General features: G+C 42.2%; 1 protein-coding gene across 1 annotated transcript in view; it reads right to left on the bottom strand.

Moving 5' to 3' along the window:
* The window catches only part of tanc2b (tetratricopeptide repeat, ankyrin repeat and coiled-coil containing 2b), a 105,629-nt gene that overhangs the window by 4,205 nt on the left and 80,885 nt on the right, over positions 1 to 20,539 (bottom strand). Inside the window, exons 9-26 of the mRNA XM_062442409.1 lie at positions 15,455 to 15,493; positions 13,902 to 14,183; positions 13,556 to 13,680; positions 11,357 to 11,588; positions 10,017 to 10,186; positions 9,216 to 9,494; positions 8,672 to 8,839; positions 7,883 to 8,043; positions 7,156 to 7,264; positions 6,934 to 7,056; positions 6,509 to 6,745; positions 6,125 to 6,334; positions 4,993 to 5,086; positions 3,653 to 3,786; positions 3,339 to 3,462; positions 2,513 to 2,688; positions 1,671 to 1,803; positions 641 to 670 (exon numbers count right to left, since the gene is read on the bottom strand). Of these exons, the coding sequence (XP_062298393.1) occupies positions 641 to 670; positions 1,671 to 1,803; positions 2,513 to 2,688; positions 3,339 to 3,462; positions 3,653 to 3,786; positions 4,993 to 5,086; positions 6,125 to 6,334; positions 6,509 to 6,745; positions 6,934 to 7,056; positions 7,156 to 7,264; positions 7,883 to 8,043; positions 8,672 to 8,839; positions 9,216 to 9,494; positions 10,017 to 10,186; positions 11,357 to 11,588; positions 13,556 to 13,680; positions 13,902 to 14,183; positions 15,455 to 15,493 (2,826 nt within the window). The remainder of the gene's footprint in view (positions 1 to 640; positions 671 to 1,670; positions 1,804 to 2,512; positions 2,689 to 3,338; positions 3,463 to 3,652; positions 3,787 to 4,992; positions 5,087 to 6,124; positions 6,335 to 6,508; positions 6,746 to 6,933; positions 7,057 to 7,155; positions 7,265 to 7,882; positions 8,044 to 8,671; positions 8,840 to 9,215; positions 9,495 to 10,016; positions 10,187 to 11,356; positions 11,589 to 13,555; positions 13,681 to 13,901; positions 14,184 to 15,454; positions 15,494 to 20,539) is intronic.

Here is a 20,539-nt window from a genome sequence, read left to right as displayed (position 1 = left end):
ACATGTACACACACCACAAAGATGTAAAGGGAAGGGGGGATGAGGAGGAGGATCTTGCACAAGGAGACACAGGGCAGGTACAATAAACAGAAGAAGAGGCAAGCAGGAGGGAAATAACAAGAGCTCTGCAAGCGTTAGCTGTCCTCTGAGCTGGTGGTGGTGGTGAGGTGGGGGTAGTCGGGGGTAGGAATGCTGCTGACTGGCCTGAGCTGACACTGAGAAAACGTCTGGAAGATGAACGATGCACAGTACAGTGGTTTATCGCCTCAGTCTGTGGTGACGGTTGCACAGAGGATTAACAAAAACATGCACGTCTGCTAAATCACTACCACGCAAGTGTTACTGAGGGCTTCCGTCATGCATCTGTGGGATGGAAAGTCAACAACCTCGATACGATGTCACAGGCTAGAGGCCGGGCATGCTGTCATTAACAACTTGGACGTTAGCATCTACCTCTAGGCAATCCCGACTGCATCACTGTCAGTGCTAATACCTTTGCATGTTATTATTTGTCAGTTTGAGAAGGTTTTGGTAGCTAAGCTCGCCTGCCGACACTTAGGACGACACAGACAACACAGAGAGAGGAGATAGAGCTGTCAAAATGCCTGGTGGGGTGAGAAGTCGACAGCCTTGGCTTTACCTCGGGGCCGACTGGGCAGCGTCTGACATCCTGGGGCCGGAGAGAGAGGCGGGGGAAAGGGGGGCAAAAGGGGGTACAGGGTGAGGAGGAAGGAGGGGGGAAAGGAGGAGGAAGGAGGTCATGAGCAAGGGAAAGTGTGTAATTGGAAGGGCAGAGCAAGGACAGGAGGGGAGAAGATGTAGGGGGGCAGAGTTGCCAGAGAAAACAGGGGTGTGGGAGTGCGTAGGAGCAAGAGGAAGAAAGAGATAGATCCAGCGGGAGGGTGAAATAGAAAGAGAGGTGATGGCGGTGGTAGTGGTGGAGGAAGAGGAGAAGAAGAAGAAGTGAGAAAAGGAACACAAAAAAAAGCAGCAGTGAGAAGCGGAGATAAGTGCCTTTGCAAAAAAAAAAGAAAACATAGATACTGAAAAGAAACACAACAAGCGCTAATAACAACCTGTCTCTGAGCAACCGCGGAGCAGCGGAGACAGAGAGAGTGTGATTGAGAGAAAAACAGGGAGATAACGTGAGCGATAGAGACAAAAAGAGGCAGAGAGAGAACATGACAGAGAGAGTGAGAGAGAGAGACAGAGAGAGAGAGAGAGAAAGCTAAACAATATAACAGCAACAGTAGTACAATAAAAAGAAACACACATCAGAGCCATAAATAGCTGAGGAGAAGCAGCACGGTGCAGCAGTGGGGGGGCGGATGACATACAGTAGCAGGAAGTGGTTTGAACTACATGGAGACACAAACATGAATCCATGGCTTATTGCAGTACAAAGCTACAGTGTTCTATAATGACCAGCAGGAGGTATAAAAAGGAAGTGTGTTTTCATCTTTGGGTCCCTTCATAGACTCATGCAGCTCATGTTTTAGAACTCCAATGCATGACCTTTTCAACCAAAAATACAATCACGAAATTGTATCCCACTTCACGGCAGGCAAATAACCTTTTATTATGGTGCTAGATGACAACAATGCCACATTTAGAGGAGGTCCTTTGTGTGCTAAATAGTAGACTCTTTAGTCTGTCAAACATGTTCTTACCTATCTTGGCTCCTTTCTTGAGCAGGGCGACCACCACCGACGTGTTTCTGCAGCCCACCGCTCTGTCGAGAGGTCGCATCCCGCTGTAGTCCACATGCTCTATCATGGCCCCGTGGTCGACCAAGAACTGGACCTGAAAGAAAAAAAGAAATGAGGTGAGAAAAGCTTTTTCAAGAATGCACATCTGCCTTCCTAAAGGATTCACAACACTGTCATCTGCTCCCATTCAAATGTAGATCAGATTAATTAAAATCTACTACTGTGTGTGTGTGTGTGTGTGTGTGTGTGTGTGTGTGTGTGTGTGTGTGTGTGTGTGTGTGTGTGTGTGTGTGTGTGTGTGTCATTAAAGAAAAATGTGTGGGTGCAGCCAACTGGTTAACCACACACATAAACATGAAATTATGTATTTTTCAAAATGTAATAAAGAAGAAATCTTAAAGGAAGCAGATGCTGTGTCGCAATTCCTTTAGAAGATAGAATTTAGATTTAATTTGGGTTTTAATGTCAGTAAAGGTCGTTCTTATTACCTAATCATATGATGTCAGCATTAATCATGTCAGCTAGGAAAGGAATGAATGCCCCCCATACATTTGACTTTTTAAAAAGAGGGAGGTATTGTGGCGCCCATCTAAGGCCCAAATTCAGCTAAACTATGACTTGTATAAGAAATTGCCTGATCAAAAAGGAAGTGGAGTATGAATCATAGCAAGAATTCGATGTTAGCTTTGGGTGCTAAAGTTGAAACGGACTCATTTCACTCAGTGCCACACAAGTATTGAAGTTTAATACCTGGCTCTATTCATTTCTGGATCCACACTCTGTTTTTCTCACTGTTCACTCACCACATCAGAGTCGCCGTAGAAGGCAGCCAGGTCGAGGGGCGTGCGTCCATTCTTGTCTGCGTGGTCGGTGGCAGCTCCGCTCTCCACCAGGCAGCGGACGACAGGTAAGTGTCCTTTTAGACAGGCCCAGCTCAGAGCGGTCAGACCCTCCTTATCCATCAGAGACAGAGAGGCTCCTGGGAAGAAAAGAAAACGGCAACAGTGAGACTAAGCCAGGCATGTTTCATTCTGAATAGAAGTATGCAACATCTGCGGTTGCCTGTTTGTCATTTTTGCTATTTTATAACCAACTGCTTAATTTATTTTCACGCAATCTTTGAAATCTGTTGTTGATTTAATTTGGTTGTAATTATTGCAAACATCATTTGAAGACTGTAATTTGCTGGTTTCTATTAGTGCAGTGGCAGTGTGTTCAATGGGGTTTAAACAGTGTTGATGTTTTCATCAGTCGCTCCGCAAGATCTGCCAAATCTGACTCTGCTGCGCTGTACATCTGTCAGGTCTTGAGTTTCTGTTTGCATCCATTTCCAAAAGGAAAACCATATACAAGAATTGCTTTCAGAAATCCTTGGTCAAAAGATGCCCTGCCCATCCTTTAAACTGTGAACATCCATTGTATTTCTGATGTACATATTGAATTTACTGCATTACATTTACGCACTGAATACAGAAGATCAGGACAAACTGCTATGCAAGCTGATTTCCTCACCTGCTAACAAACTGAGCATCTACTTGGTTTCAGTTGTGTCAAAAATGCTCTTTAGGCAGACGCATGAATTCTTAATTAACCTAGAATTTATTCTAAACCCAGGTTTTTATATCTTACCTTGAGCTAATAAAAATTCCACTGTTCCCAGGTGTCCCTCTGAGGCGGCCATCATTAGAGGAGTACGACCCTGCTTATCAGCCAGGTTGACATCTGCTCCGTGTGTGAGGAGGAGATCGACGATCTGAAACACCCAAATACACACTCAGGTCATTACATAAAGGTAAACATATGCCTTCATATGCCTTAGAGATTAAGCAAAAATGAAATAAACCAAAAATTATTATGAACACTTTGCTGCCTTTTGGAGTAAATAAAATTCAGCCTTGCAATGTGGTTAAGCTTTTTTAAAGTGGTCTAAGGTGGCAACTGACCTGCCAGTGTCCCTGTCGGACGGCGCTGAACAGCGGGACGATGCCTCGTCGGTTGGGCTGAGCCACGGCCGCGCCTTGTTCTAGCAGCAGGCGACAAACCTCCAGCTTCCCCCGACCAGAGGCTGCAGTCAGAGCTGCAACAAACATGCAGGGAACAGGAGGATAAGTAGGGTATATCTGGTTGATAGAAATCTGATTTTTACATTATCTGAGTGCCTTCATGCATGTGTTTAAAACAGATATTACATCGGTTGGAGCATGCGGGCAGTACAAATTAAGTGATACTTTAAGTGAACCTAGAGCACATTTGGAAAAAAAAAAGAAAACTTGAATAAAACATGTCCAATGGGAGAAGAGAAGAGAATACACTTGAGACTTTTTGGGAGCAAAGGCCTTTGAAAAGACATCTACTCAAATGTAATGATTATAATTGGAATAATTTAAGCACAGTGAATAAATTCCTTTTCAGTGGTGTGGTTGCAGCCCTGGAAGGGTGACCTCAGTTTCAGCCTATTTATTCACTGCTGGAAGAACACTTTGATATACACAGTTCAGTAACTATATCTGCACCGACGTACATGCTCTCCCTTTGGCTGTTGTACAGAATAACGCATTTTCAGTTGACCTATCTAGTAACACCGGGATTAGGAATCATCTTCCAGAACAACTGTTATCCTTGTGATCCCTTATAAACAATGAAACTACGGCTGAGTAAGTACAAGACCCCCTCTTCAACTGACAGCGTGAAGCAGCCTTTTCAGTGGGGGAATAAAGCTCACAATGAAGTTTCATAGCTTTAGGTTACAATGATACATTACATTTCTCAACACCCTGCCACAGTGCAATCAGACTAGTCATTTCCAAGCACCCCGGAGCACACTCATCCTTCCCCTCCCCTCCCCTCCCCCCATCCATCTCCCACTACCTCGTCTGTGTGAGCCCAGCCCTGTCTATGCTCCAATGACACCACTGCACTGCCATCAGCATCTGACGCAGCAGCAGCAGCAGCAGGCAGCAAGCAGCAAGCACACAAGAACGATCTCTCATATCCGCACTGCAGCGCTCTGCCTCACAGTGCCACAAAGAAAAAGCCCTCTCACAAAATACTTCATAAATCCTTTTTTAAAAAAGAGCATTATTTGGATTGTATGTCTCAAGATAAGCTACTGTATATATTTGCTTTTGTGCAGGGGGATTTCATTAGCTGAAAACATTTGCAATTCACGATTAGGACATCAGGCATCACATCTATACATCAACATGCACCATTAAGTATTGGCAGTGGTCTGTTAGTTGTATCCGGGGTTCTATTGGTTTAATGTCTGGCTAGTTATGCTCACCTGTCTCTCCCCACAGAGTGTCAAAGTTATTGATTTGAGCGCGCTCCACCTCCTCTTCATCTTTCTCTGGCAGGTCCAGCAGGTAGGACACAATCTGACGGGGGAACAAGATGCAAGGTGACACAGATCAATGTCTCAATGTCGATGTTTACTTCCGCCAGACTAAGATAAAGACGTTAAACACAAATACATCAATGCTTCTTTAAAATGTGCACTCATTTGTTGCAATTTGATCTTAAAGGGCAGACATCATTAGAAACTATATCGACTGCCAGACCTCCGTCAATCAATTGTTTCTGCTTTTAAGCATTTAGAGCCTTAAGTAGGAATTACCACATAAGAATAATTCACACCTCCAGTAGCCCATTTACACCTCTTAATTCCCCTAACTTATTTTCCTTTCTATCAGTCTCCGTCTTTCCCCTCCCTTCCTTCACAAATTCAAATTAGTGCAAGTTTACTGGCTCGCAAAGTGCTGAAATAATCACATTCCTCTTTTTTCTCTCCACTTTTTTATCATCATCTGATTCTGTCTCTCCTGGCACTCTTAATATACACTCATTAGTGTGTTGGGAGCAGCATAAATAACATTAAAACTCATGACAAAATGAACAAAGTGTCACTAAGAAAAGCAACTCCACACTCCACTGCAAGGAGCTGAGCATTTTAATGTATGAGTAGGTGGTGTAAAAACTATTAAAGGAGTCGGTCTGCACCTTCACCTGCTCTTAGCACGCAAATCATTATCTCCATTTAAAGTTTTAACATTTGAATGCAACGTGATTCTTTATTCTCCTCACGTGACCAAATGACTTTTGGCAACTATACTTTTGTTAAAACTAGGTGATAAAGTATCACTTAAGGATTAAAGTATTGCTTATTTGACTGCATCATTTAATTTATTTTATGATAAACTTAGTGTGGGTGTGATTGAAGGATTAGTATTTGAAGGATTAGTAACTATTTATGGATGGATTAATTCAATAATTCAATTGCAATATAGTTAGCTTTTTATTAGCTTCAAAACTGAGCACAATCAAGGGACTAGTTGTAGTTACAAGAAGTCATCTTAAGTCCCTCAAATAAAAACCATCTCACTGCTTTCACCCCCGTCGACCAGCCCCTGCCATACCTCTGTGTAGCCCATGCTGGCTGCAGCGATGAGGGCCTGCTGGACGGCGTGGCTCTTTGTGAAGGGTGCCTGTTGTTGGGTCTGCGGTGACTGCTGCTGATGTGGCCCCATGCTCCAGTCACACTGAATGAGGTATTTCACCACCTCCATGTGGCCCCGCAGAGCTGCATGAACCAGAGCGCACTGGCCGTTCTTATCCAGGTGGTCCACCTGTTAGCAGGGACAGAAATATGTTTGGAAAGCAGAAAAGGCTAAAAATAATCTTCTTTTATTAAGACAAAATAGACAAATAACATTCACTTGTAACCTTGATCACACACACAGAAAAGAAATATCCAACTCCTCACACACTCTCCCTCTCCCCTCACAGTTTCTTTTACACACCTTCGCTCTCCTGCGACAAAGTGCCGTCACAATCGCCATGTGTCCCCCGGCGGCGGCGTAGCCAAGCGGCGTGAGGCCGCTCTCAGAGGGGGCGTCGACAGAGGCGCCGTACTCAAGCAGCAGACCCACCATGTCCATGTAGCCCAAATGGGAGTGGACACACAGGACGGGGGCGTTGTTGAGCACCTCTGTACGGTAGTTCACATTGGCACCACCCAGCATCAGCAGCCGACTCACCTGGACACACACATCACAAATGAAGAAATAAAAAGTTAATACGGAAATGTGCAGCTTGTAAGAGTGAAACTATTTTTGTCAAGAGAGAGAAATATATCAGTAGAGCATATTTTACAAACTACCCTTGTTTTTGTAGCCAGAACATGTCGAAAAATTGAAAAAAGTATGACTCTTTTCTGCGCCTGTACCTTGATGTTGGGAGTGTAGAGGTTTCGGAGTGAAGAAAGTGCAGCTGAAAGGCCCTCTGTGCTGTAGGATACCCACAGCCCTTGCAAGATAGATGAGGAAACCCCGACTTTCTTGCTGAGACCCTTGAACAGAAAAGATTGAGTGTAAATATTCATTACATCGGAGCTTGCGTGTGTGGGTGTAATGTATGTACGTGTGTGTGGAGATAAATAATGGCATACTTTGAAGATATGTGCTTTAAGGATGTGATGGCCCAGCTCAATAGTCTGCTGCCTGTTCAGCTTGTTCTCCTGCCGAGAGAACCAGAAGGCCAGTAGGGTGTGGCCGCTCCTGCAGAGACGACAAACATAGAATCCTTCAATATTTGAGAATGACTCATGAGATCACTTTTAATTATAATACAGGAAATAAAATGTTCTTGCTGAAAATATGACGCACAATATTTCCTCTGCTCAAAAATCATAATGTACCTGTGACTGACAGAGATTTCTATTTATATGATTGATTGATGACATAGTCTGTGGTTTTAAAGGTACATTTCTGCATGTTACGCACAATATAGCAGCGACTGACTGAAGGAAGAATCATTTATAGTTTTTTGGTATAATAGTAAATGATAGTGACTTTGACTGGGGTTAGGTAGATAACTTTTTCAGTCTGTAATTAATTCCTCATTTCATAACATAAATGTACTTTTTCATACTTTTAACCATTTAACCTTACTTCTTGGAAAACAGCTGAGATTGTGTGGCAGTAGATCCCATCACAGATCTTTAAACCACCTCACCCTGACAGGACAATTTAAATTCCCTAAGCGACACAGGTCTTTACGACACAGGACCGAACATTAGCAGAACTCAAATGTAATCATTTTTTTCTATACATATGATCTTCAGCGTCACAGATAAAAGAGCGTCTCCTCCCATTCTTCCTCTAGCTCATCCTCACCTCGGATCACAGAGGAACTTTGTCTTTTCTCCCTCCTCCCTCCATATCAACCACTCCCTAAAGGAGGGGTGGACAAACATCCGGGTGCCGTCCCTCCTCTTCACCAGGAAGACTGACAGGTTGTCTACGCGCTGCTGGAAGTCCTCCCAATCCAGTGTGCCCTGTAACCACATAAATTTCTTCAATGTTATTTGATATTTACAGCTGGAACACACAGATTACTTAGCGTGAAGCAACTTATTTGCATTTGGAGGTTGAATTTGCTATTATAAAGGAGGAAATATTTGCTATTTAGACATTTACGAACACACGAATCACCAAGAATCCAAAACAGTGTTCAAATTAACAATCTCACTCTGATTAAGCAATATACATCAATGTTGCTCAGCACCTAAAAACACCTCATGTTTCATCTTGAATGTAAATTGCATTTAGCTGTATTACAATACAAATATTACAACAAAATATGCATTAATTCTACTCATGTGTATCAAACTGTTAAACCCACATGGCTGTGTTTAATAAAAAATAACATGCTATTCATTTTAATTGAAAAACAGACTAATTTATTTTTAATTCATCTCAAGGGTGGAGGAAAAAACACAGTCTAGGTAAGCAAAATCTCCCTTTCAAACATTTTCTTCTTAAATTGTGTGCTTTTGGGAGAAGTTGACTTTGATACTGACTGGTTCGTCAAGGCCATTTTACAATACATTCATTCCATTAACGGTTTTGAGATATTAAAAAGGTTTCAAGGTACGAGGTCTTGTTTATTTTTAGGACTACTACCTGCAGCGAACCAGCGTTGATGGCCTGATATATCTGCTCATCATTAAGCGGATGAAGCGAGGCCACGGCCACGTTGAGCAGAGGAAGCGCCCGCTCGAACGACGACTGCGTGGGGAAGCGCATGTTGCACTGCAGCAGGTAGACTTCTGCCAGGTTGACTGGAACCACCTGAGGACACAGAGCATCTGAATCGTAACGCTGATTTCCTTTGGATCGGTTCTACAGAACATGAATAATGCAGCGTGTTTGTACTGCACGTCTTCAAATATTCCACGTTGTCTTCCTTAGAGAGGAGAATGTGAATTTAGTATTTGTCATTTTTTATGGAGTCTTGAAGCACTTCTGAATACATGAAATGAAATGAATCTGGGGGTGAGAGATAAAATATTTCCTTATGAAATGCACAATAAAACCATTCGATTGCATTATTTCTCAAAAACACGTCGGGCTTGGACTGTCAAAAAGAGACATGAATTAACCACATGACTTTACAAAACTACTTTCAGGCAAAGCCTGTCAGAGTGGAGCAAAAAGAAAAACTCACCTTATAGCTGGAGCTTTTGAGGACAAGGTAGCCCTTCTCAATGAGGTCAAAGGTGAGCTTGAGGTACAGATAGGAGCCCTGGCTCAGGGCCTTGAGGTGGGCGCTGAGCTTCCCGAAGGTGGTGTTGTCCATCTTGCCGTTGAGGGAGATGTTGTTCTGGATCTCCGGGCTGCTGTGGATGCGGTGCAGGATGTAGCCCTGCAGGTCCTGGTCTATGGCGTCGTTCTCCTCCAGGCTGTCCAGAGAGATGCGGTGGAACGGTAGCGAGTTGGTGATCTCCTGAGGAGTCAGAATGATGCCAGTGAGGAACAAGTTTTTGGTGATACTAGTGAAGAGATATATTGATAAATTTGACTTCAATCACATAAATACAAGAACTCATATACAGGTGAAAAAATAATGTATAATATGCTATGAATAAATAGTCAACATGGATCTCTTTGTGAATGAATGACAGAAAAGAAACATTTATTAAACATTTATCCTCTGAAAAATGTACGTAGAGTAAACATGGAAGGGTCAAACAGAGAGGTGACGCTGTATTCAAGGCAACTTAAATATTGTCAGTTAGTGGCTTCCAGCTGAAGTAAAACTAATCCACAGAAAATGTTGATGTGAAATCCTCTTAGCTGGCAGTGTTGAAGACAAAACAAATAAAGAGCTGTTAAAGCCCTTTCACACTGTTTCAAAGAAAAGAACAGCAAAACAGCAAAAGAGTGAGTGTAGACTACAGGATTTATTGCCGTGACAACAAATCTGTATGCTTGAAGATTAACTCCTGACTGACTTTCTGTGTTTTACCTGTAACGTGGTTCTGACTGTGACCACCAGTTTGAGCCAGGGAGGGAACTTGTTGATGGTTTTGGTGAGGAAGGAGACAATGGTGTCTCCGTAGTCTGGCTTGTGGAACTCCGCCTCGTTCAGTCCATCAATGAGGACGATGAGGTCCTCCTCAGAGTTGATCTTCCTCTCTGTAAACAGTCGGCATTAAAACAAATGATTTAGCATTATTATATACAGTAAACATACATTAAGCTGAATGAAAACAAGCTGTTGATAAAAATCTTTGACTTTCTGGACAACTTCACGCTTTGTGGTCACCAACCAGTCAAGATACAGTTTACACACGTTTGTCCAGACTCATGTACGACTTGTAGTGAAGACTTTGAAGGAATCTAATAAAACAATCACCACAGTGTCAAGGTGGACACCCAAGATTAGTGTCACCAATTCAGTATGTGAAATATGGTCACAACCTTGAGTTATGACGTCCAATAATGGCCAAAACATTACCTCAAGACGTTCCTAAAATATCATGGGACATCAATGGGTCAGACATGAGGTCACAGTGACCTTGACCTCTGACCACCAAAATCTAATCAGATCATCCTTGAATCTAAGGAGACATTTATGCCAGATTTGAAGAAATTCCCTCAAGGCGTTCCTGAAATATGGCGTTCACAAAAAAGGGACGGACTGACGAGCAACCCAAAAACATCATGCTGTCTCAGGTGCAGTGGCAAAAAAATGAATCATCACAGATTTTGTTTTCATCTCTAAATGAAAGCTTTGAACAGGAACACCTCTGAAGCTCAGGTATGGTTTAATGAATAAGCAGGTCTAAGAAAAAAAAATGCCAGCATTAAGATTAAGAATTTAATCTTGACTGCATTTGAGAACATTGTGCATAGGAGGCATCTAATATCATGCACCAAGGACTCCAGTCAAATAATGTATTGGGTACTGAGGTCTGAGGAGGCATCAGTTATACATTGTGAAAGCACTGTGTTTGAATGGGGGGCAAACACCTTTGAATTATTACAAATTCCAGTTTAATAGGAAGACTGTGAAGACATTCAGAGCAAAATAATCAAGGTTATCCAATAGAACAAGACGATGGATACCCTTGAAATGCCTTTTGAATCATTTAGAGCTATAGATTGCTATATTTTCCAACTCTAACTGAACATTATGTCTGTAAGCATTCCTCTCTCTGCGTTGGGGAATAAACTACGTCAATACATTCAGATTTTAGAGAGCTTGAATTTGTATCACCCTGACTTTCAACCAGTATATTTGATGCAACCAATACCAATTAGACACAACTATTCTCGACTAATGGGATCCAGCAAGCGTGTCACCTTTGTAAAGTGCATCCAGGGGCTCGAGGACCCCCCTCCTGAAGGAGGCCAGGGGGTCCTGGACACAGGAGCGTAGACTCAGGATGCTCTGTAGGTGTGGCTCCCTCAGCAGCTGCTCCCTGTAGGCCACGAGGTGAGGTGAGCGGCACAGCAGAGCCGCCACGTTGTGCACAAACTCCGGCACCAAGCAGGTGTAGGCGTTATCTGCCTGGCAGTAGTGATACGCCACCACCTGGGGGCGACAGAGAGTTGGGAGAAGATTGCAGCCGGGTCACTAAGAGAAATACAAAGGCTCTTATTTCCTTAACCATCCCTTAGGTATTGGAAAACTGACTCTAAATCAGTGTCAACGAGCACTGGAGTTAGACGACACACTTTTAGAAATAACTTGTCTTTTAGGGTTCTGTCAGTGCAAAGCTGGTTTTCCCAGTGTCTACTACAGCTACAACTCATTTGGGATTGAGTCAACTTCATGGTGGATGATTGCAGTATAATGAAACATAATACTTCTCGTTTTGCTGTACGGTTTTGCTATTAATAATTCATCGCTTCCGGCTGCCAAGAGAGACTGATTCTCAGTTAGCTCATGCATGCTCATGTGTGAGATGACTGTGGCATGAAGGAGTCAAGTGTTAAAACTGTCATATTTCACAGCCACGCACTTGAAACATGTTCAAATGAATGATTAAATGAAAGAATGAATGAATGATTAAATGAATGAATGAATAAATAAAAAAGTTATCTTTGCAAGGACATGTAGAAAGATTTGCTGAGAGGTTAGACGACTAAACAATACCAGCAGCAGGTGCGACCGAGCGCTCCTAAGGACTGAGAGATCACAAAGAGTTTGAATTTTCAGAGGCGGTGGTAGTGATCAGAGGCCAGTTAGAAAAAAGGGGGGTGATGAAAAAAATAAAAAAAGACTAATCAAACTTGAATGCTAATTTTTGGTCACAATGGAATAAAAGGGCTTTAAAACAAAAGGGGTGAAAAAGGGAGTGAGCTTAATTATTAATGCACAGAGTTAACAAGATCTAATAGCTTGGCTGGGAAATGGCTTTCTGCAGGTATACATATTTCATAAGGCTCCCTGGCAAAGTTGTTTTTTCTTTTTTAAACACATCTGCATAATGCATCAGGCTGGGACTGGGGATGCAGATGGCTAAGCAGCAGGGGAGTGGGGCCGAGGTGCAAAAGCAGACAGGAAGACGGCAGGAAAAAGAGCCGGTGTCACACATCGTGGAGGTTTACATTGCAGGCAAGCTAGATGACGTTAAATACTTCAACGTCATATTTTTCAAAAAGTAAATATTTAAAAAACAAAAGAGCTGCATGTGACTATGAATGTTTTCAAAAACTGAAGTTTTGAAGTCTGCCACCTCAGGAGCAAAAAACCTGTGTGAGCTGATGACAGCTCATTGGTGGCACGAAACTTTCGACTTTCTTCAAAAGCTCGAAACCACATTACTCCTGACAGAAACCCGAGTTGTGCCCGTGCTTTTATTTTTGAAAGGGCATTTTCAAAAGAGTGCATCATTGGTTATCCTGCCACCTGTGTTGTCCCTAATTGAAAAATTAAGACATAAAAAGGAGCCATTTAAAAATTATCTCGCTGTTTTTCAATTACTGATCGACTGAGGCTGGAAATGTCAAGCTGAACCACAAATAGATTAATGGACCTTTATACTAAAATGACCATTTTAATGATGCAACACTATTTCCTCTCAATGATAATTTATGCGGTGCTACTCTATTGAAAAAAATAAAATAATTTTTACAAAAGAACAGCACACTAGTATGCTAATGAGACTCTTGAAACAATACTTAGCTATTTCGTTTTCTTTCTTTTTTTCATTTAACACAGATACAATAAGGAAAAGGGGAAATGGAGGTGTGGGGAGGTGGAAATGTTCATAAGTGGTTCAAGCTTGTACATTTATCTTCTTGTAATATACAGCAATCATATGAGAGCTGGAAATGTCATATTAGAGTTATTTTTGGAAAGAATAAAGTGTTACCTTTGTTAAAAAAAGGAGCCAAAGAGAGAAGAAGAAGTTGAAAATGCACCAATTGACTATAACAGAGCACCTCGAGACAAGCAGACAAACTTTCATTCTTTGGAAGTTTGGTCTGTAAATATGAGGCTGAGATTCAAGCGATGCAATGTGAGCAGTTTGTGGACACAGGTGTGTATTGTACCTGAGACGCCAGCCTCCTCATGGCTTCTTCCTGGCGTCGCCTCATCTCAGGGGTCCCGGGACAGCTGCCTCCTCCCAGGGTGCCGTGCGTGGGCTGGGGCTGGGTCAGAGGGAGCCCCTCTCCATCTGGACACGCGACAGCAGAACACACTCAGGGACCGCTCGGACACGTGTCACATTCATGCTGTCTTTATACACCGTTCTTCTCAGGAAAAACACCAAACTTAAATTGTCCAAACTTCTTTAAAAAGCTATTCGACATTAACACATTGTCAACCTGCCCAAAACAAAAATCTTCTCTACAAAAAAGACTTGGAAATCTGATGAATAAATAAGTGGATGCTCACGTTTGGGTGAGGCCTGAGGGCTGTCGGAGGCAATCTGTCTCATGCGGGTGCCGTGGCAGCTGAGCGCTACCAGGCGAGAGATGATCGCCGTCTTGCCAAAGCCGATGTTGCCGACTACCACCACGCCACGGTTGGTGCTCGAGTTGGGGCTGTTGAGGTGAGCATCGATCTCCTGGAAGAGCCACTCGCGGCCGGTGAAGACAGAGTCCATGGTGATGCTGGGCACCTCAAACAGCAGAGGTTTGAGGGCGATGTCTTGAGGCCGGTAGGGTGCAAAACGCACTGCCGGACCAGGAAAATAGAAAATTAGTTGGTGATGTTACAGCAGTAAGCCACAGTTATGTTTGTTAATGTTTAGCAATTGATTTATCTCCTCTCTTCCTGCAGTAATGCATCTGGAAACTGAAATAGGCTGAGTTATAGCATGTACCAAGCCCCTATACTGGGTTTACACTTACTGCATATGATAAGCTCCTTTTTGCAACCACATACACATAAACAGGTCAATAACTATTTTTCTCATATGCAAAATGCAATCAATATATGTACTATAGATAATGTAGATTTATAGGACATTTAATCCAAATCTTCAATTTGACATTGCAGGACTATATCTATGACGTAAGCACATTTATCTACAACAAAATAAGAACACAATCTAGGAAAAATAATGAAAAATGTGTGTTGTTTCACATTAAAGATTGATATTCTGGCACATTGAAAAAATTCAAATATAGTGATGGGTCAATGATAAATAATTAACAGGTAGATTATTCTGCACCAGGACAGACGAACTTCACCCTTAAACCCTCTTAAAATACATTGAAGGGCTTGCATTAAAATATACTAGCTATGATAAATTTGAGCAGTTTTGTAAATATACTAAATACGCTAAAGATGAAACAGTTTTGCTATGCTATTTTACTAATTTTACAGTGTTTAATTCATATTAATGTCTTTCAATCCCACAGTTAAATAGGCAGGATTGATAATTAAAAACAATCAAAAATAAATCAGCTTTGAGGTTATAATGTAGCAAATAAAAGTTGCAAAAAGTCAAGGGAGTGACTCTTTTAACAGCCACTGCTGACTGTTGATTTTACTCAGTAGGGGGAGTCATTAAACTAAATTCCTCCAGTGGTTGGGCATCTTTTCAGCAGAACATATGGACCATTAAAGACTAATGAGGGTAAAATGAATCTGGTATGAACTTCTGAAGATGTGTGATGAATTCAGTGTAAAATTTAGTCTGCTCCTTCTGGGTGTCGTCTCCTGGGTCTCGTTTTTTTTTAAAGCCATTTTGAGCTTTGAGAATAAAAAAAAACATGCTCTCTTCTATCTGGTGTGTCATTTCTTTAAATGTTATACCAGTATCTGGCAATTACGCCTGATTTGGAATGTGGGCTGTACGTGAATAATCCAAATGGTTTGCTGGCAAGAGTTTGCACCACTTGACTAAAGCACTTTGACTTGGAAAGCACTAGCAAATAAGCAGGGAAACTGCGAACAGCATGTGCAGCCTGACGCAACAAATGAAAATTAAAGTAACTTACGTGACTGGGATTGCCAGGCATGGGTGTTATTAGCGGAAGCTGAGACAAACAGCAAGCAAAAGACAGAGAGAGAGAGAGAGAGAGAGAGAGAGAGAGAGAGAGAGAGAGAGAGAGAGAGAGAGAGAGAAGGAGAGATTGAAAGGAGAAAGAGGAGTGAGAGAGGAGAGAAAGCAAGGCCGTGAGGACAGGAATGAAAACTTACAGCACTGTGCAGTGTATCAAAACACAAGGCAAGGTGTAGCTCAATGAAAAAAAAAACAACACAAAAAAAAAACAGAGGAAGCAACAATAGCATCAGCACATCATGATGTCAGAAATATGGGGAACCACCAGACCAAGGTCGATTACTAATTGAAATCCTTTGAATTACATTGAGCGTATTCTTCAGGATGTCTGGAGGGTAGGTTGGGGAAGGTTTGCACTTTTGGGAGAATCTAATTGGTTCCATTGCACCGGGCAAGATCAATCAATCCCCATAAAAAGTAATTGAATCCAGTTCCTGTAGTAATTCGACCCTGGGAGGGAGACTCCAACCTCAACTCCTCAGCCTATTGTTTGTAAGTGTGTGTGTGTGTGTGTGTGTGTGTGTGTGTGTGTGTGTGTGTGTGTATATCAGGCTGCTTAAGTTAGCCATATTCTTAACATACAGCAATCAACCTCAGCACCAGGCAATTCTCAAATTTAGAGTTATTACATCAAACCTCTCTCTCTCACTCTCTCACTCTCTCACTCTCTCACACACACACACACACACACACACACACACACACACACACACACACACACACACACACACACACACACACACACACACACACACACACACACACACACACACACACACACATTATAAAATCTGATTTTCACTTCAGTCTCTCTGTTGGCTTCTACTGAGTTTAAAATTGATCTCACAGTGTCTACGATGAGAAATAGCTGCTGGTCAGACGATAGCCAGTGCAGTAGTTCATTTCACACTCTGCAGCATATTAGTAATAAGTACACTGTGAGTCAGAGCTGTAGGAAATGTGTATCATACATTAGACTGGTGGGATAAGATGAGGAGAGTGTGCAGATTTTTTGTGTGTCGGCAGAAATGTTTAAACTGTGTGCAGGTGCAGCACTGCAAAATATGTCAGAGAAAGGGAGGGGAGGGGGGGGGGGCAGGGATGGAGTGAGTGTTGCATATTAGAGCTGTATGTTTTCTCCAAATGACTTCAGTGTGCTGATTAAGAGCATGGCTACATAATATAATGAGCTGATATGGCTCTTAATGTATTCTTTTACCACACAGCACTCCAAAGTGCTGTTGCAAGCATGACTCTCTTCCAGGAATGCTAATTATAATCGCAGAATGAAAAGAAACGCGATGATCAAGCTGCTGAGAATATTCTTACTTACGCAATCAGCAAAAACTATAACAGATCAACCTAGATGTGGGTGAGAAGCTGCTCTTGGTTTATACTGACTGCACGGCCAGCGCTGCATTTTACTGCACAAGCTCTGTGCCGGCTACATCCCAGTGTAATAAAAGACATTTCATCCATATTCCCCGGTCAGATTATTTTAGTGCAAACTCAACAAACACACACACACACACACACACACACACACACACTTAAACACACACAGTTAGAGAGCAACTACTCTGTACTGTCTATAATGCACACACTGATGTAATATTCGTCCAATTGAGTGTCACACTGTGAAGGAATGGACCTGATGCAACACTGGTGATGGGGAATACAAAATTTATCCAGTGCTGCCATTTACAATACCATAGGCCGCCAAACTAAGAGGCTACATACCCCACAACTACTCTGTTTTAAGTGGTGCCAATCCAATTATCTTGAGGGCAACTGGATGCCAAAACGTGCCTTTAAAGCTACTTCCGTCCTCGTGGATTTACTAAACACACCCCCGCACTATGGGGCATCGTCCTCCAAACGGCAGATACGATTACACTTCTTCATGCGCGACAGGTCGTGCAGCTACTACTGCTCCACTGTGTCAGGTATTCCAGGAAAAACATGGCAGCCATGTTGTGAACGGGGACTGGGGGAGTTGTTTCCAGTTCTAGGACGGCGAGAGCAAATGTGTGCATGCATGTGTGTGTGTGTGTGTGAGAGATAGATGGATGGATGGCAGTTGCTCATAATCCTGCCTATAACACTCCCCCTCAGGTGTCGTCGAGCAAGGTATCACTCCCCCCACCCCAACGCCTCCCTTCCTCCAGCATCAAAACCTCCGTGGCCAGACGGAGCGAGAGTCTCAGACGTTTTAATTATTCACCAGGTGAGGATGATTCACAGTGGCTGAACAGCCTTGAGAAGGAGGAAGAACAGAAGCAGAGGAGGAAAGGAGCAGAGGATGGGAAGTGGAGGTGGGGGATGACAAGGAGGGAGGAGGAGGAGGAGGAGGAGGAGGAGAGAGTAGAGTTGGCACAGAGGTGGACGAAGAGGGGAAATGATGGGAGGAGGGAAGAGGAGGAGGAGGAGGACGAGAGGAAGTTTATACGATCAGTCTGCTTCTTTTTTGAGTGGTCTGGGGAGTGTGGTGATGGGTTATCTTAGGTCAGGTGATGCCTGGTGTGGGTGTTTGTGGATATGTGAGTTTGTCCAAAGGATAGTGATTTTCTGCCGTCTGGTTTTATCAGACACGCAGTTAAAATTCAAGTCATTTCTTCAAACAGTCGATGTAAGGCTACAGCTAGCAGACGCAATACCAAGGGGATCTTACATAATTACTGTCTAAAAAATAAAAAATCTAATCTTATATAATTTGCACATCAGGTCTCAAGCAATATGAAGAGGCCAAAACTCCAGAAACACTTGTAGTATACAGAACAGCTTCATTATTATCAATAAAGTTCTTTTATATACTACAAATTCTCCTGAAGTTTTGACCTCTTTAGACTTTGTTCTCTTCCTCCTTGCACCTTGAAAGTGGGTAAAGTTAGGCCAGAACCCCCTACTCTGCTTCTAAAGCAATATAATAAACCTGGATGTGATTGAGGTTAATGCATTTCTTCAGACAAAAAAAAAGTGTTCTTATCTTCCTTAAGGCTGCTAAATCTAATACCATTTCTTTCCTGGTAGACCATGTGTTGCAGCCAAGCAACAGAAGACAATTATTTCATTGTTACATAACATGTAAAATCCTCAAATAAACCCCAAAACAGACCTACATATCAAATCTAAAAAAAGACAATCTCAGATTAGAATTACAGATAAAGGCTGTAGATTGAGGCTAAACACTTATCTAAAAATTGGTTGCTTTCAGTTGCTTTGTTGTAAACATGTTATGCATTGTCATCACATCGAGACTTCCTTGACTGAAACAGCAATAAGGGCATCCTTTAGTCTGTTTTTGTTGTAAATAAATACTAACTATAAACAGCCCTTTAATTCTAGTTCATGTAGACCTGCAGCTACCTGAATCTTTAAAGAAATATCTCAAATACATAGTTCATTTAATTAAAAAAGGCTCTGCAATTTCCTAAAATAGCTGGGCATTGTACTTGTTAGCAAATGTTACTTAAACAGGAGTGATTAGTGGATTTGTTGGGGACTATTTTCAACTGTGGACTAATGTGAACTAGTGAGTATTTAGATCAGCAGGAAAATGGATGTGGGTTCAAGTAAAAAATAAACTGCATTGCCCATATTTGTGGTAAAGAACGAACATGTGATCAAGTGCCACAGTATGGCTCATTGAAGTGTTTTCTATCATTTCTGGACAACAGCAGAGGAATACGCTACATCAGGTTTTGGCTATATAAAAAACACTCAGTGGGATCAGTTCATTTTTTTTGTTTTGATATTTTCATGGGTTTTGCTGACAATATGAAAAATATAAAATATCCAGCTATACCATTTAAATGTCTAATCAATTTCTAAGAGTTATTATTTAGGTTATACGTCTGCCAGGGAATATATATGGGAATAATAAAACCCTCTGGAGTTGAAAATGTTTTTATGATCCAAAAGCTGCAGCCATCAGCTAATACAAAGCCTGTTTTGTATATGCGAGCAGAGGTAGAAAAACAGCGAGGAGGGAGGGCAGAGAGTGACAAAGACAAAGAGAGGGAAAGTAAAGATAAACGAGGGAGAAAAATGTGTGTGCAGTGTACAGTTATGTGAGAGAGTTTGCGCTGAATAGATAAGGTGGGTGGTAAATCTTAGAGGTAGGCAGGAACACAAGAAGGTCCATTACTGTCTGACTCACACTCCTCAAAACAGCAGCACAGCTCGAGCCCCTGATGGCCGGCATCAAAAGAAGCTTCGACAAAACCAACCGGAGAGAGAGAGCTGCATCTGTCAGCTGGTTACCACCTGATCAACACATAACCAGCAGTCCTCTTCTCTAGTTCATCTGCGACTGTACGTCTACAAAACAAACCAAGTCTTATTCTGTGAGGCCCGTTTAGGCATGAGGCTACAAATAATGTAACACATGGAATAAGACCAGTTGCTTTGTGGCAGGCAATGGTTCATGTGCCAGAAAAAGTAATGCCTGATAATCTACAATAATCACAGGCTACAGCACATAATTGGTGATTGTACATTTTCTTTAAAGGTAAAGTATGTAGAATTTAGTAGCATCTAGTTGTACAGACTTAGCAGACATGGAATATAGGATTGAGAAGTATGTTTTGATTAGTGTATAATCACGGAGCCCTTTTATATCTACACAGGGAGTGGATCCTCTTCCACAGAGCCTGCCATGTTTCTACAGTAGCCCAGAAAAGACAAACCAAACACTGGCTCTAGAGAGGGCCACTGCAGGTTCTCCTAATTGCTGCACCTGTAAAAAGGTTTATTTATCCAGTTATATTTATGTTTGTGATTTTCTAATGTTTGTTACTTACTACAGCTTATTATGCAGCATCTTGTGTCAAACTGGACAATTTGGTGCAGGATTAAAGGCCGTAGCATCACCACAATCATCCTCTGGGCACAACGAGTAACCACAATGTATTTCAAGGCAATGCAGCCAACAGATATCTTGTGTACAAGTGGAAACTTTGAGTGGCAGTAGAGAAAGGGTCGCGGCTCACTAAATCATGATTCATCCTCTCGCCTGAAT

This window comes from Scomber scombrus, chromosome 21 (assembly GCF_963691925.1).
Source record: "Scomber scombrus chromosome 21, fScoSco1.1, whole genome shotgun sequence".
Lineage (NCBI taxonomy): Eukaryota > Metazoa > Chordata > Actinopteri > Scombriformes > Scombridae > Scomber > Scomber scombrus.
Note: the sequence above shows the minus strand (reverse complement) of the source record. Positions and strands in the feature narration are given on the sequence as shown.